This window comes from Maylandia zebra, linkage group LG7 (assembly GCF_041146795.1).
Source record: "Maylandia zebra isolate NMK-2024a linkage group LG7, Mzebra_GT3a, whole genome shotgun sequence".
Lineage (NCBI taxonomy): Eukaryota > Metazoa > Chordata > Actinopteri > Cichliformes > Cichlidae > Maylandia > Maylandia zebra.
This window is the reverse complement of record NC_135173.1, coordinates 52,435,504-52,453,639: the sequence shown is the minus strand read 5'-3', so window position 1 is coordinate 52,453,639 and position 18,136 is coordinate 52,435,504. Positions and strand designations below refer to the sequence as shown.

Sequence of the window (18,136 nt, the reverse complement as noted above, 5' to 3'; positions counted from 1 at the left end):
GGTCCTCACATCTCCGGGTCCCCGTCTGGTGTCTGTTCCTTTCTCTGTAAGAGACAGAAAACCAAAGCACCTCTCTTCCTAACCCTAATAATCTAATGTTCTTATCTACTGACCTTCTAGTGATTCAGAATTGGTCTAAAACATTCAGAATGTCCCAGGGACTTATTCTAATCATATCTCATGTGTGTGTAAGCATGTTTGCATTTAGCCCTCTGCACTCAAGGCATTTCCTACACTTTATCAGTCCGGACAGTCACGCCGAACGAAGCTTCTGACCTTCAAAAGGCCGAGTGCCAACTCGTTATAAGCACATTTGCAAGGTGTGTCTGAAAATTATTGAAACCCCTCTTTTTAACAAAAGACAAAAAATTAACAAATCTTCTAAACGCTATTCAGTTCATTTCAATGAGTAATGATTAAACATGAAAGTGATAGTTTATGCTTTTTCACTGATTCTCTAAAAGGTCCGTCTTCTCGGACCGCTATTAGCTTAAGCTTTACCATTCCTAAATTATTAAAGACACAAATGAAGTTATAAAATGTTCAAATAATCCTGGTTTGATGTTAAAGCTCAACCTTCCCCCCTTCTTTGACACATTCCAATGTGTCAAATCAACGGAGCTAGAACATTCAAAAAAGTTAGGCAGCTACAAAGTTTCCCAGACTCTTAAGGTGATCCGCGTGTAACGTTCTGACTCAGGTATTTAATATTTTAATAAATCTCGTTTAATTAACTGCCACTATTTAAACTAACCTTAAAGACATAATTTAAGAAAAGATCACAAAGAATAACATGATATCAGTGTTTTGTAAGCGCGTGCGGCCTTCTATGCTCGAAGCCTTTCCCCTCAATAGATCAGTCAGACATTCGCGCTGACTGTAGCTTTTAACCCTTATTAACTTGAGCACAACTCTACAATGAGCAACAAGTTGCAATATGTATAAAAACGATCATGGTTACACCTGCAATGAAAACCATCACTGGCGTCTGACAGGGTGGTGCTGCATACTCTTCCTTTAATGTCACTATTTTCACCCTGTTAATTAGAGTGTTTAAACCTGAAGTCGACTACGTCCACAACAAGTCAATACAGCTGTAAATGTGGCCAATTATCAATCTATTACCAATCAATAACAACAGATAACTTCTATTTTATGCATACTTTTAATCAACCACTCACCCAGAGGATCTCCAATCCCAGCAAGTTCCTTCTCCTCCTTTAATGAGTCTGTCCTCCTTCCATGCCCTGGTAACCGGTCCATCCAGAGCCATATGATCTCAAATATACATACGACAAGCCAAACCACACCTTGGTCACACCAACCCCCTTCCACCCCCAAGATGTCCAATGCCATCCTAGTATGGACTGTCAAATGTGGCTTTAACGCTGACTGTTCTGACAATCCATTTTATAACGTTCCTGGTCAGATTTGCCAATCTCTGCACCAGAGTTTTAAACGTTTCGCCATTTTCATTAGGTTTTATCTTTTATTTAGTTTCGACTCCAGATTTTAAATTTTTACCAGTTGTAATTAGTTTTTACCAATTCTTTGCTAGTTTAGTGTAGTTTTTATTTTCTGAAAATCCTTAGTTTCAATTTAGTTTTATTTGTGTTTTGCAAAAATTAAGTGTAACAAAATCCCAGTTCCATCATATCAGTCATGCTCTTCTGGTTATCCTTGGGTGTTGAGACTAATAACTATTAACTCTTGCCGCACCGTGTGGTCCTAATTTTGGTTCAAGTGAATTGATAACCTTTTGAAGGCGATTGTTTCACACCTTTATTTAGATATCCCAGTCCTGTTGTCTCGGGATCCATCACGCTGCCTTATCTGGGGTTAGCTGTTTTCTGGGGATGCGGGTTGAGTGGGTGAGCTCTTCAAGGAGGGGGAGTGTGCTCCCCCTGATGACCCAGTATTTCATTTTTGCACACTGTAGTACCCATTTTAGTTTTTGCTTGTAGCTCGCCTACTCTACTTGCTACTCCTCTAATTCCTGATGTTTCTTAGAGAGGGCAACAGTACCTTTAAAATTATATCACATGTGTGGGGGTGTGGCCTTGCCAATTGTTTTGCCCACCTTTTCAAAATGGCTGGCGTGCCCACAAGCATATTTCATGGAAAAAGAAAGGTAAGCTTGATATTTACATTTAAAATGTTTTGTTAAACTCAGATTTTTATTTTATTCTTTTTTTGCAAGTACCCCTCCTCGGTGGCGAGAAACTGTTGGTGTGGTCAAGTGGGTGCTCTAGAAACAAACGCTCAGGACAGAACAGTTATCAGTCATGTACTTCCTACAAATTTTGCATATGTTTTATTCCATATTGATCCTCTGAGTGTAATGGTACATTTTAATTCGAATTTATCCAAACTAAACACAATATTTTCTTTATTTACTTTGCTCTTGTTCTTTTGCAGTACCACATCCTATCAAATGTCCCTGTCGATTATATTCTACATTTAATAACTTACTATTTCAAGTGAGAACCTAAATCACGTGGACCAATGTTTATTATTGCATATCTCTATTCTGAATGTGGCCAGTCATTCATAGGTATTGTTCAATTTTGGCGATTTTCCTCTATAAAATTTAATTGACTTTTTACAGTGGCCTGCTATGGTTAATAATAACATATTCCAGTCATGAGTGATATCAATAGTTATCTCCACTGTAGCATTTGGCATTCCCAATAATATAACATGATACCTTAATCAAAACACAGCTACTATAGCACAGTTTTCTTAATGCAAACATCAGTAACTCAAAATCAGCAACCACAGTGTTAAGTCTGCAGTTCATACTTATGTGAAGCTAGAGTCTCCTCCTCCAGTCTCTCTTATCCTCCTGCTCCTGAAAAAACAAAACAAAACAAAGCGAAGCATCCACCCTTCTCTTGTCCGCTGGGTGAATTGTTTATGAATTGTTTATTGGCATTTACTAATCCTAAAGTGGGTGCAGTCATTGTCTCAGTATCAAGTCAGTCAAAACTTTTAGTCGTCAGTCCATCACAGTCCATTCACATGCATACCTCCACACACATTCATACCAGATGTTGCTGATAATGGAGTCTCACGCGCAACCTATTTGAGCATCCATCACCAGCAAGATGACGTCATCATTTTAAAGGAAAACAGCTCCTTGTTGTTTTTTGGGCCGGATTGACTCGGTGCAATCCTTTTAGATCAGTGTTCCCTATAAGTGAATTTCTCCCAAGCCAATTACAATCATGGAGAAGCACACTTTGCAACTGTTTACAGTAATAATATTTTATAGCGCTTTAAATTTCAATCTTTCAGGCCTTGTTTAAAGAGCTGATTGTTAAATCATGAACTCACAAAATATCAACATATCACCACCGGTGGATCACACCTCTCAGATGTTTTTTCTCCAGTGCACTGTAACAAAAATGAAAACAGACATAACCAACAAAATACTACTAAAATAACACAAACTAGGGCCCGTTGCAGACATGTCCAAGCATAAAACTATCCCTCTCTCGCTTACGAGAAAGAACACAAGCCAAAGCTCACTGATAAAATCAAGCTAGCGCTAAGCAAAACCAAACAATCAACCAGAAATTCACAGGAACATTTTGCTTCCTGCCGGGACAATATTGTGTGGGAATGAAAACCTCAGGTGTCGTAACACCTTTTGTTCCTCCTTGAATTAAAACTCAATCACAGAAAATGCCGTACTCCAACCTAACCTTACACTATTAATTCATCATTTTCACTCTGTGCCACTGTTCCTCATCAGGGCTGTGTGAAGCACAGCAAAGAATTCAGTCAAGGCCTTGAGCCATAAACAGACATCACGCACAGACATTGTTTTCATAACCAAACCGTTTTAGACCTTATTCCTAAAATCTACATAAATGCCCTCTGGGTGACATATAACACATTCTAAGTATTTAATGGTAATCAATGGCTCCTCATAAAAATTATGCATTGGGATGTTTGTGTGCAGCATTTTGCATATCAACATAAGCAAAGCATTCTTCATTGCATCAGCGTGTATGTGTGTGTGCGTGTGGATCACTCTTCATTGCACAAGCGTGTGCATGTGTATGTGTGTGCCTCACTTCTCAGTGAATCAACATTCCCGTGTGTGTGTGTGTGTGTGTGTGTGTGTGTGTGTGTGTGTGTGTGTGTGTGTGTTTCTCTTCATTGTGAGTCAGTGCATGTAGATGTGTGTGTTTGTGTGGGTGTTTGTGTTCATCACTTTCCTGTTCTGGTGTTCTGGGTAAACCACGGCCTGAAGCGTGCCCTGGGGTCCTGCCCCCCTCCTTTTCAGTTTGTTTGCGACCATTGCTGCTGCTGCTGCTCAAAATTCAGTCCATCCTGGTTCTGACCCCAATTGGGGCAGTCCTTTCTCCAGTGTCGATGTTCACCGCAGGTGAAACCTGCATCTTCTTCTGTGTTTTTGTCCATTCTGAGGTGCCTTCTGTCCTCAGTTACTCCTCTTGTCTCGGTCACGCCCTTTTTCGCCACCCGATCATCCGTGTTGGTCCATCACTGTCCTGCACAGTGTGAATGCAAAGTTATCAAGGTCAGCATTCTTTCGCTCGGCCTTACTTTTCATGCGGGCTTGGCGGGCGTCTCGTCACAGCTCTGTCAGCTGACGCAGTCTGGGAATTTTCCCCCGTGTAGTGAAACGGGCCTTAGGTTTAGTGCTCTCCGTCTCGGCTGCATGAGATCACATTCCTGCAGGTCTGTTGACATTCTCAGGTCGTTGTTGTGGGTCCAGCTGTTGCAGCATTTGGTCAGTGTCACGTATGGGGGAGAGCAGGAGTCCAGTCAGCCTCAGCTTTCAGGGCCGGCAAAGCAGCCTGTAATTAAATATGTATAGAAAAAACAAAAACAAAACAAAACAAAAACAAACAAAAAACAAAAACAAACGAACAGGAAAATGATGTTGTGTTGGCTGTGTTATTCAGAGGGGAGACAATGGGGCCAGGCCCTGTGTCAGCCTTCTCTCCCCCTTTTTTTGTTTTTTGTCTCCCGATATAATCAACTCCTAACCCACCAAGTTGACAGGACAACACCGGTATATGTTAAAATTCTTAAGATCATGTTTAAAAGCCCAAAAAAGGAACTTTCTTTCATTCAGTAATCACTTTTATTAATCAATCAACAGAAAACATGTCACAATTTGAATCTTTTAACCACTAAATTTGTTGTGTCTTGCCTGGTTGGTTAGACCAGTGTTCCTTTTTTTTTTTAGTTAAATTGTTGTCCTGCAACCCAGAGGGTTTCTTTGTCAGTAATGTATAGACTTCATCATTTAAGTATGTTAATTTTTCTTTAACCTTGCTGGAAAATCTTCACGTGTTCATGAGTGTAAGCTGTTTCTTCATTGCGTGTATGTGCATTTGTATAAAAGCAGGTTAATTTTATCTTTTCTCAAACTAGGCGTTACCTTAAAAGGAGCCTTTCTCTCAGATTTCTCTGCTTGTGTGTGTTTTTGTTTCACCTTTTGTTGTGATGCTCCGGACGCCTTCCCAACCTCCACAAGTCCGTTGGCCCCAATTTTATGTGTTAAAACTTCTCTTAATTTCTCCTCTAATTCTCTCCTCGCTGCTGTCTTTTTCACAGCTGCTGATTCGTGCTGGGTGTGGTTCCCATTACCTATAATTTTACTTCGACCGCTGTGCTTGTGGGGGCAGTTGGTCCAGGTCCGCAGCTTCCTGTATTAACACACTAAGAGATTTATTTAATTTCATTTTCATCACTTTTAAACCGATAAGCAGGCAACACGCCTACCTTGACAGCGTAAACTGTACGCCAGTCTCCCAACACATTCCTCTCTCTACTCCTCTATAATTCTCCACTGCACACCTCTTACTATCTCTCCTTTTTATTTTTATTACACCACAGAGTAATACACCCAATTATGCCCGTCTATCTCTATGTGGCTCCAAATTCCCTCTTTATTTTAATTTCACACTCGTCAGGGGACAGGCACACAACAATTTCAACCACTGAAACGAGGAATTCAACCTTTTTATATTTCTTTACTAAATCTAGACTCAACGTTTGTTCGCAAAATGTGTCTTGTTCTAGTCCGGAAATAAATGTGAACCCGTGATTACACGGCCGTTCCAGTGTTATTTCCGTGGCTATGCGGGGGCCCTCACCTCCCCAAGTCACCACCTCAGCACCCGGACGCCGCCGGTCCTGGCCAAGCGTCCCTGGACAGGAGGGTCGCTACTCCATAGGCAAAGTTCCACAGGTACACTAGGCATCAACCTTTGATCCTAAAATGTGTATTTGCTCTAATGTCCTCCTAATCAAACACATTAACCGTCACTGTCACTGTGCTCACGCTTCACACTCCACACAAAACACACTCAGAGCGCGCCTCAGTCACACTCTCACTCAGTGCGCGCTTCACCCACAAGACAGCACCCAGAGCGCGCCTCGCAGCTTCACACACACTCTCTCACCCAGAGCGCGCTTTGACACTCACACACAACACTTTTCCTCAGCGGGAATTTTACACAGAAACCTCTGAGCTCAACTATTAGATCTTCTTAAAGCACACTGCACCATAGACCAAAATACCCTTTTCTCTGCGATTATGACCGCCACAACGGAGCAAAGTCGCATCATAAAAGTGATGCTTGCATCCCCGAAGTTATACCAGACATCATAAACCAGGTTTTGCTCTATGTACTTCTTGGCAAGTAAAATTTTACTTTGTTTTATGACCGCAGCCCTTAAAAAAAAAACTCGACTGACGCCACAAACCACCGTCAAACCTCTGTTCAATGTACTAAAATTAGCACCAACCACTACTGCACTTCACGGCCGCATATCACCGGAACACGCCGTATCATAAACCAAACCTACGGACGTGTTTCGCTCTCGCGTTGCCAGTGTTTAACCGCACCGTGAAGCCAGCATCTGCTTTTCCTTAAATCAACTTCTATTTCATAGCCGGCAAGAGCCAGGACGTAACCGACACCATAAACAAACTTCAAACCTCGACTTCAATGTACTGAACTAATGGCCGCGTCTTCAGAAGAAATTCTAACGTATTATTGCTACAGAAGCCAGTATTAGACAAAATTAAATGTGGAAGGTAAAGTGGCTGCAACTAGCTCAACGTAGTATGTTATTAGTTTCTCGGTAGAAGCAGTTTACTGCAACTAGCTCAACGTAGTGTCTTATTAGTTTCTCGGTAGAAGCAGTTTATTTAACACACTGGAATTCAGCCTCAACTTATGTTGTTAGTATCTTGCGCCAAAAACCAGACACCGACAAATTTACTGTGAAAATACGTGTAACTCAGTGAACAGATTAATTTGGAAAGCCCAATATGCACATTTGGTATTTATAATACAACAGGCTGTGCTTACCTTTTTATTTTTGGACCGGTCCTCTGTTCACCTCGCCTCACGATCTCACCAAAGGTCAAATCTACACCTCCTCAGCACACCAAAGATCCGGGTCACACGGCACCAAGTTGTTGAAAACACGCAGTTCTTTGAATCTTTGGGCTGAAGGAGGGACAATACTCGGTGTATCAATGCTCAATCAACAATCATTTATTTCCATACAATTCAACAATAAGAGCATTACAACGTCCGGACGGGAGAGATGCTACCAGAGGGTCAGGCACATGTCTCAAAATGGTGACGGGTTGCTCAGCTTTTTATAGTCTCTAGTGGCCCCCAGCTAGTCGTAAAAGCCAAAACATCACATTTTTTTCTCTGTTACCGCGCCTAAGTTATGACCTCGGCAGTTGTTTCTCTGCTTTCTGTAAGGTGGGGGTGTGGAATGTGGTCTGTCTATCTCCCCTGTCTTTAGACACAGAGTCTCCTGCTTACAACCTTCTCTTCATGATTCAACAATTAAGCATGTCAAGAAAACAGTGTATCACATTCCCAGCAGATCAAGGATACAGAGTGATGCACATCTATCTAATGAACTAATAAGTGAATATGTTCTGTTAACTCAAAAGTATAATGAGAACTAAACTACATACTGATCACACACTCTATTTTAAAGGGTATAATATGATCTACAGCAGTATTCTAATTCAACTACTTTGATTACATATATAAGGTAACATATAATAACAGAATAATATCACAAGGGGCACGGGACAAAGCATCTGCCAAGACATTATCTTTGCCCTTAATGTGCTGGATATCCAAATTGTAAGGCTGCAGAAAGAGAGCCCACCGCATGAGCCTTTGATTTGGGTTCTGCAAGGTGTTCAAGAAAGTGAGAGGGTTATGGTCAGAAAATACCTCAATTGGCCGAGCAGAATCTAAATATACCCTAAAATGCTGCAAGGCCAAGACTAATGCCAAAGCTTCCTTCTCAATGACCGAATAATTCAGCTGATGGGAGTTGAACTTCTTGGAATAGAAACTAACTGGATGTTCCGTACCTTGCTTGTCAGCTTGGACTAGAACAGCACCTGCACCAATGTGGTTTGCATCCACATACAGCTTGAAGGGCTGATCCAGACGAGGGGCTAAAAGCACAGGTTCAGAGCACAGTAAAGCTTTTACATCCCAAAAAGCTTGCTGGCATGCTGCAGACCAAATAAACTTTACCTTGGCCCTCAACAAATCAGTCAGAGGAGCAACCACTGTTGAGAAGTTTCGACAAAAACAGCGATAATACCCGACCAGACCCAAAAATCTCATGAGTTCTTTTTTTGTTACCGGAACAGGGAACTCTTTGATGGCCAACACCTTTGCATCAACTGGCCTCACATAACCTTGGCCCACAACCTTACCAAGATAGGTCACAGTTGCTTTTGCAAATTCACATTTTGCCAGGTTGATAGTCAGATTTCCCAGAACTAATCGTTCAAACAGAGTGCGAATGCGATCCAGATGATCCTCCCAGGTGTTACTATATACCACCACGTCATCTAGGTAAACAGCACAGCCTTCCAGCCCATTAACAACCATATTCATGAGTCGCTGAAATGTAGCTGGAGCATTGCGTAAACCAAAACCCATGACTGTATATGAATAAAGACCAGATGGCGTGATGAAAGCAGATATTTCCTGAGCTCTGGGAGTCAGCGGCACCTGCCAATATCCCTTCAACAGATCAAACTTGCTCACATATTCTGCTGCACCAACTTGGTCAATACAGTCGTCAATATGAGGCAAGGGGTAGGAATCGGGTTTGGTCACTGCATTTACCTTACGAAAGTCGGTGCAACAACGTGGTGATTTATCAGCTTTTTCAACCAACAAGCATGGGGAAGCCCAGCTTGATGACGACGGCACTGCAATGTTGTTTTCTAACATGTAATGAACTTCCTTATCGACTATTTTCCTCTTTTCCTCAGAGACCCTGTAGAACCTCTGCCGAATTGGTTTTGTATCACCCACATCAATATCATGCTCTATCAAAGTTGTTTTCGAAGGTGTGTCTCCAAACAAGGTTGGATACCTTGTAATTAATGCAGACAATTCTGCACATTTGTCAGCAGGCAAATGGCCCAATAGCACATCCAAGTTCTGAAGAGATTCTGAATTCTTCAGACGGCCAAGCAATAAGGGATCATCAGGTGCTGCCACATCCTCCCCCCCACAAACTGACTTCACCACTGTACAAGCCGACAACCCTGGACTCGATGTAGAAGGAGAAACGAAAGAGCCCGACAGACCGACGGATAAGGGACGAACATGATAGGGTTTCAACAAATTAATATGGCAAAGTTGATTTCTTTTCCGGCGATCCGGGGTATCAATCAGATAATTCTGTTCAGACAGTTTTTGTACCACAGTGTAAGGCCCAGCAAACCGTGCCTGGAACGGTGACCCTGCAATCGGCAGTAAAGCCAAAACCTGGTCACCTGTACTAAACTGCTGCTCTTCAGAACGCCGGTCATAAAAATATTTCATCTTGACCTGAGCCTTTTCAAGGTTCTGTTTGGCCAACTGACCTGCCACATACAGTCTGTGCCGAAAACCATTAACATAATCTATCAAGTTCACTGGTGGTTCACCTGACAACCACTTATCGCACAGCGCTGTCAACGGTCCCCGAACTTTGTGGCCAAAGACCAAGTCATTTGGGCTAAACCCAGTACTCTCCTGGCACACTTCACGCGCTGCCAACAGAAGCCACGGTAAACCTTCCTCCCAGTCACTCCTCATTTCGGTGCAATAGGCACGTAACAAGGACTTCAGTGTTTGGTGGAAGCGCTCTAAAGCACCTTGGCTCTGTGGATGATAAGGAGAGGCTTTATTATGCACAATATTCAACAGCTTAAGAACTTGTGCAAAAAGATGTGACGAAAAGTTTGATCCCTGGTCACTCTGAATAATCTTCGGTATGCCAAATACAGAAATAAACTGTGTCAAAGCCTTCACCACAGACTTAGCTGTGATGGTACGCAACGGATATGCAGCAGGATAACGCGTAACTTGGCACATTACAGTTAACAGATACTCCGAACCAGATTTTGATCGAGGAAGAGGGCCCACACAGTCAATGATCAAATGTTCAAATGGGTTACTCACAGCAGGGATGGGACAAAGTGGAACAGGTTTAATAGACTGATTTGGCTTACCTACAATTTGGCAAGTATGGCAGGTCTTAATGTAAGCTGAAACATCACGCTTAAGACGTGGCCAAAAGAAGTAGCGCAAGATGTAATTATAAGTCTTCGTCACACCCAAATGCCCAGATTTGTCATGAGAACACTTCAACACCTCGTCACGGTATTTAGTTGGAACCACAATCTGGACAACTGGACTCCCAACACAGTCCAACCCTTGCGGAATCCACCTACGGACTAGTACCTCCTTCTGCAGAAAATAACCAGAGGCCGCACTTCTAGCGTCATCACTAGGTTGCACTTTGTGAAACAGCTCAGTCAGTGAAGCATCAGCACGCTGTGCCTGAATTAACTCTTGCTGGGAAACTGACAAATGTTCAGGAACAATCAAATCTGGTTCAACCTGACACTCTTCTGCTTGAGTTACAGGCTCTGCATCCCTTTTAGCTGCAGCCCTCGTAACAGCACAAGCTGCAAAGTCAGAAAAACCCTGTTCACACTCATGGGACTCATTCAGAACTCTAGATTTAACAGGTAAAGAATTGTCAGCCCAGACTCGATTTCCAGCCAAATCATTCCCCAAAATCACATGTACGCCCTCAAGTGGCAAAGCAGGACGAACACCAAGGCAGATATCATCATCCACAAAACTGCATGACAGCCTGACTTTATGCAATGGGGCACAGATAGTGGTTAAACCCATGCCTTGAACAAGCACACACTCACCAGTATCAGTAACCTGTGAAAATGGCAACACGGAGGCTAAGATAAAAGAATCCTTCGCGCCTGTGTCACGCAAAATCTTTACAGGAACTTTATGATCATCACCCGGGAGTGATACAAACCCATCTGACACAAAATCCTCAAACCCCGAATAGCTCTCTGAGTCAGACTTAGTCGAAACTGGCGTCTCCCGAGAGACTACTGAAATTTCCCGAGCAGGAATGGTAAGAGCCGCAGGCTTAACCTGTTTACCTGTACGTGCCAACTTGCTTTTCAACAAGGGACATTCTGCTTTCCAGTGTCCATCGCCATGGCAGTAGTTGCATGCTTGACCAAACTTACTGGGCTTCACACCACCAATGGCCTTCGCAGGGTCCGATGCCATAAACTTAGTTTGACAAAAAGCTCTAGCGGGAGCACCAACTGGAAAACAGTTTCTACCAACCTGCCCCTTATGTGCCAAGATATATTCATCTGCCAATTTAGCAGCGTCAGAAACGGTTGTCACTTCCCGTTCGGCAATGTAAGTGGCAACCACAGGAGGAACACACTCTTTAACAAAAAAATCATATCACATAATCATGTGGAGGTATAGATTAGATAAAATGGATGCACTGGGGAGCAGGCTGGATTCTTTTAAAGATGAAAAATTAGATAAACTGACCTTAGGACCACCCAGGATGAAGAGAATTTTAACATAAATATCATCCTGTGGGTTTTAGTATTGGGTAGCTTCATTGAGCTGGTCTTTTAAATCCACTTTGGACAGCCTGGCGGTCAGTGGAATGGTCTTGGTTTTATTATAATTCCCTGTGAAAATGTGTTTTAGCTTATTAATGCATTTTTTAACATCGTGAGAGGTAGAATAGGCTTGTGTTTTAAGGTTTGTTTTTTTAGATATAATTATTTATGTTTTAATGATCATTTATGTTTTTTAAAGTTTTTATAAGTAAGTCCAACCCAAGTAAGGGGACTAACAAGATTACCGATATGTCAGCAGATCTTCCTGAACCTCCAACAATGTACTAACATGGATGTGTAAATAAAAGTGTTGAAAAATAATTGTGTTTGCTGTGTTTCATACCAGCTGCATGACTTCTTATATTTACTAACTCCAAAAACTAAAATTAACTTTCTTATAAAAATGGGTGAGATTTCCCCTATGGAGGTGTGGGAGGGTCTGTTCGCATGTTGGTTTTTAGTTGAGTTTTTTATATATATATTTTTTTTTTTAAAAACTTTTTTTTAAGACCTGAGCACTCTTAGCCATTCCCTTGATAAAATGCAACCAAACAGGGACTATATATTGGCATCCTCGCCATATGCCATCATGAGGGATGCCACCAAGACTCACACAAATGAAACTGAGGTGAAGCACATATATCATGCTATAAGATCACAAGGAGAATAAGGGTCCAGTCAGCCACTAGGACCGTGCACTGGAGCTCCAAATGGAGACCACTAAGACTCAATCTCCTATAGCAAACTGCATTTCGTTGCCCTGTACCTGTGCAATGACAATAAAGTTGAATTCTATTCTATTCTATTTAAACTGCTCCAATACCATCAACTCACATAAATCCTGGAAAGTTGTCACTCCCAGTGCCGAACACCATCTGTTGAAGTGTTTAGTTAAATCCCTCGCAAACTCTATATGCGACTGCTTATCAGACTTCCTCCATGATCTGAAACGTTGACGGTAAGCTTCTGGTACCAACTCATATGCCTTCAGAACTGCATCTTTAACAGTAGCAAAACTCTGACAATCAACTGCACTGAGTGCTGAATAAGCTTCCTGAGCCTTTCCAGTCAACACAGACTGTAACATAATCACACAGTCAGCTGCTGGCCATCCTCTCAAATCAGCAATGCGTTCAAAAAGGGAGAAAAAGGCATCTGGCTCTCTTTCATCAAATTTCGGCACCAAGCGCAAATTACGCACGACATCAAAAGTTTCAACTCCTTGTGGAGAAGACTCTTTAGCCTCAACACCACCTGATAACTTGCCCGCTTTGATTAGGTCTAACCGATACTGCTCTAACTCCAACTTTTCCTTTTCTAAAGAATACCTTACACGGTCTTTCTCCATTTGTAAGAGTAACAACTCCTTTTGCTGCTCAAAAGACAAAGCAACGGCAGTTGAGACCACAGACTGATCAACCTCAGCCACTAAGGTCTGCATTTTACGTGACAACACGCCTTTCTTTACTAATGCAGCCTTCAACACTCCTTTAATCTCATCTTTCAACCGTTTATCTCCAATGTCGACATCATAATGTTCAGCAAGTTTCAGGAGTTGTTCTTTAGTACAACTATTCAAGAGTTCCTCCGATGGAGACTGAACAAAAGCATCAACAGTAGCCATAACAGCAAAGTATTGATTCTCGACATGCAATTCAAAACAGCACTTTCCCACTAACTGCCTAACCAAAATCTACTTAACTAAAGCCTAGTCTTCATGCAGTTACTTACGGTGGGTACTTATGCACTAAAAACCGCCAGGAAGAGAAAGGCAACTGCACAAACAGCGACCCCCTCAATCCTGGGGACGTGCTCCCGAGACAACTGCTCTAACCGTGTTCACCGCAACAGAAATTTCAATGAATGTTTCTCGAGGGAGAAACACTCCTTCAACCTAACAGGGAAAGCACTGATTTTAACTTTGCATATTCAATAATCAACACAGCTCATACGCTCCAAAGTTGACACAAGACAGCACATCAACACTAGCTCAAGTCTACAGTAAACAGTATTAACATGACTGCCTCCACTCAATCTGCCTAACCCAAATGGCCTCCCAAACACAATACACAGCAGACCCAAAATATCAAAGCACTACAAATAACCAAACTGATCAGCAATCAACTCAACAATTGCCTACAAGGCAAGACCTAGCCAAGACAAGCAGCTGCAAACAGACCAGCTCTCAATCAAATGTTAGAAAGCTTACCAAACCAGGACGATCCCGGACGAGCCCCCATTTGTCACAACCCGGCTCATAGGAAGTGACAAACAAATGGGAGACCACACACAGGCTTTTAAAGACTGTAAGACACATTTAATGAAAATAAGGTAAAGCAACTTAAACACAAGTTAAAGGACATAACAGCCATAACTGAAACTTCCAAATAAACATAACACGTGCCAGAGGGAGCCAAAAGCCAGCCACCCTGGTTCAGTCAAGGTGTCTTTATATACACTGGGACTGGCCTCTCAGGTGTGCTGCATCAATAATTGGGTCAGCTCCACCTACCTGCAAGAAACAGGAAAAGGAAAAAGAAAAACACAAGGCCAGCCCACTGGCCGTCACAATGAAGAAACTTAAACAAGTCCAGTCACTTTTCTTTCCAAGCTCCTTAGATTACAATGACCTGGATGACTGAAAACCTTCACAGACTATTCTGAAAGGATTCCACAATTTGTAGATGCATTGTTTGCAGATTAGAGAGTACAGCCCCGTCTGCTTCACAATTCATCCTGCTACTGCTTAGACCAGCAGTCAAAATCATCAATAAACAGCAGTTGGTTCCACTGGTACCATCGCTGTCAGGGTGCTGGGTCTTTTGAGTTTGACTTTGTGTTTTTGTGACCCTCTGTATTACAATCATGGTTTAAGTTCAGGTTTTATAGTTTAGCCTCGAGTCTAGTTCTTTCTATGTTTGAGTTTTCTGGTATTCCCAGTTTATGGTTCGTCTGAGGTTCCTCGTGTGTGTTTGTCTCACCCCTGTGCCGCTTGTGAGTCCGTCACGTCATCTGTGTTTACGTCGCCCTGTGTGTGTGTCTTTGAATTTTATCTCCCGTTCCTGTTTGTGTCCCCCTCCTTGTTTTTCATTCCATGTCTCTCCTGTCTGTCATGTGCATCAATGTGTGATCTCCCCAACCCGTCATGTCTCTCCTCTCTCCCTCCCTCCGTGTCTCGTCTCCCTTAACTGTTTCCATGTCTCTTTGTGTCTCCTCCCTATGTCTCCCCAGACTGTCTTGTTCCTATGTACGTTCCTTCCTTCTGGCCCTGGTGTCTGAGTCTGTGTTTTATTTTGACAGTCTATCGTCCAGTGTTTAGTGTGTTTAGTTTTGCTTTCCCCATCTCTTATGCCTATTCATTCCAGCTGTGTTCCCATGCATTTCCACTTTCCTTGTTTTCTCTCAGTGTATATATTTTGTCTCTGTCTCCCTCAGTTCCTTGTCGGTGCATCCGTTTACACTCCCTCATGTCTCCATGGTATTTCCAAGTATTTAACAGTATTTAGTTTTCCCAGTTTAGGTTTTTCATGATTTGTTCTTCGATTAATTTGGTTTCCCTGTTTTGTTCATGTATGTTATCAGCCACAATAAATGTCTTGTTTTTTTGTTAAGTCTAGTCCATTCTCCTTTGTCTGAAATTTGAGTTGTATAGAAGAAAATGTTGATAATTCCCAAACACTTAATTCAATACTTTTGTTAAGTGTAAAAACTGATGGATCCAGCTGTAGCTAACTGAGATGTCACTGGTCTGGTTTACTCAAATCAGCTGGGTCTTGCACCTAGCCACAACACAGTTTCTTTGTTCTGTAACCAGTTAATCTTCACAGCATCACATTCATTTAAAAAAAAAAAAAAGATTTAATCCAGTGCTTGTTCATGCAAAATAAAGAATGTGGAGTTAGACCCTCATTACTTACACTGGGGTATACCATACCTGGTCTATGGCCAGATTTCTGTGAGTCCCCCAGAGCATGTTGTGCACTAGTGATTGACTTATAGAGCGAAAGAGAAAAATCTCTTTTAATGTTTTCACTCATTTACCAATACTTTATAAATCGGCCTCTATCCATTATTAATAATATCATTTTAGTAGCCAGGTTGTCGAAAAATACTTGGCAGGATCTTTTACTACAACTGGCAACAACAGCGGTATTTTTCACAACCTGGCAATCCAAAACTGTTCGTCATTTATAGACAGCCAGTGAGATGCAGTAACATCAACTCTTTCAATAATGAATCTTTAAGTTAAAACTTCCGAGCCTGTGACTTTTGAGGAAGTAATGGCAGCCAAACATTTCCAATTTACATGTTTAAGCTGACTAAAGCTACACTGGAGACCATTTCCTGCTACGTACCAGGAGTGATACTTAAGAGATCGAAAATTTAATTTCCCTCCACATTTTTTTTTTCTTAAGTGAGCCTCAGCCTGAAGTCATGCATCTTGAACATCACTTTGCGGGATACCGAGAAGCTTGGCGCACGGCATAATTGACAGTGAGGTAACAGCGGCATCAACCTGGAGAAGAATAAGCCGCTCTGAATGGTGCTTTTTGCTGCAGAGCCTCAAGCAACAAATTGTGTCCACTTGAAATGCACCATTGATGAAGAGTCTATGTGTAAGAGAGAGAGAGAAGGGGGAAGAGAAAGAGAGGGAGAGAGCGAGGGCGACCACACAGTAAACGCACAGCTCCTATGGCAGATCCGTTCCGCTTCACTATCACGCAGTGAACAGTTTTTTGGCTCTGAAAGAAGAGCTGCAAAAAAAAAAAAAAAAAAAAAAAAAAAGCAGTTGGAATACCAGTCGTGGGGCTTTTTTGTTTTTTGGTCAGCAGTTGTCGGAGTTTGCGCCGCAGTGATGACCAAGCGCTCTTAGCGGGTTAGGAGTGGAGGAAGACGTCCGTTTGCCGTTTGCTGTCGCCTTGTCCGCTGGACTAACATCGCATGGGGACATGAGCAGTGTGGATCCATCCTCTAACAAACTGTTGACTTTCAATCAGCGGTAAAAAACAACAACAACAAAACAAAAAAACAACCTAAATCCCACTCATACCTGTGTGAATGCCGCTCACTCATCTGTTGATTGCATGCTATCGTATCTCCTCCAGCACTCGCATATTTTACGCAGCTGAACGCAAATTAGGCTGGAAACACCTGCTCTGGTGTCTTCCAGCGTTGTCACCATTTGTCGGTGCGCATTGGCACCTGCTAGATCCGCGACTTGTTTGTGCACTAACTGACAGGTTTTGGTCGAGTTCTGGCTACTTTACGTGTGAGGTGCATGATTTATCGGTCTTTGCTCGTTTACTTCTGTTAACTAAAAGCGCCGCTGAATCCACAAGTCTCCAGTCTGGAAGTAAAAAGCTTCTCAACGTACAGCTTTTAATTAACGAATTACTGTCGTTAGTTTTAAAAAAGTAAAAACAAACAGAAGCAAACCAAATTGGTTCATTTATTTTCTTTCATTTTTGCCCGAGAGAACAGACATCACAGGCGCTATGTGCATGGAGAAATGTGAATTATTCATAACCTGCTTTTCAGTTCAAGGTGTGGAGGTGCATTCGGCATTCTGGCTTTGTGTCAGTATAACATATGTGAGACACACAGAAGGCAGGCATCTGGCTTAAGCTGAGCAGCTGAGTTTAGATGTAGTCCAAGGCTGCTTACTGTGTGGAAGCTCATTTCCAGCTTCTTCTTCTTTTTTTTTTTTTTTTTTTACAGATGGGAAATGCCACCGCTGCGGCTCTTTTAGCAGCTTAAAAGGGAAAGCTTTGGGCTGCAGTGACAGCTGAACACAGAGACTGGGTGTATAGGAAATACTCTGAGGTGCCAGCAGCATACTGCAGCGTTTGTGTGAAGATGACTGTGAAATGTCCATTCTTAAAATGATTTCTAACATCGCTGATCTGGATTTTTTTTTTTTTTTTTTTTTTTTTTTTTTTGCCCCATTTTGTGTGATTTCTGCATCATCTTAGCTTTCAGTGATCACTCTTGCAAATTGTGACTTAGTTTTATTGGGAATAATTCATAAGTCCTTATAGAAAAGTTAATGAGTAGCAGTTACTTTGCATACATATACTGTAGTGTGCTATGCAGCTCTGTCAGTAACTTCACTTTGATATTTACATGCAAATT

At 42.1% G+C, this 18,136-nt stretch overlaps 1 protein-coding gene across 5 annotated transcripts in view; it reads left to right on the top strand.

The window, feature by feature from the left end:
• The window catches only part of garnl3 (GTPase activating Rap/RanGAP domain like 3), a 97,052-nt gene that overhangs the window by 18,796 nt on the left and 60,120 nt on the right, over window positions 1–18,136 (top strand). Inside the window, exon 1 of one of the 5 annotated variants that reach the window (XM_012918837.4) lies at window positions 16,438–17,003. The exons of the other annotated variants lie outside the window; for them this stretch is intronic. Within the exon in view, the coding sequence (XP_012774291.1) occupies window positions 16,954–17,003 (50 nt within the window). The 5' untranslated portion in view covers window positions 16,438–16,953. Of the gene's footprint in view, window positions 1–16,437; window positions 17,004–18,136 lie in introns of those variants that run through there. 5 annotated transcript variants of the gene reach the window in all.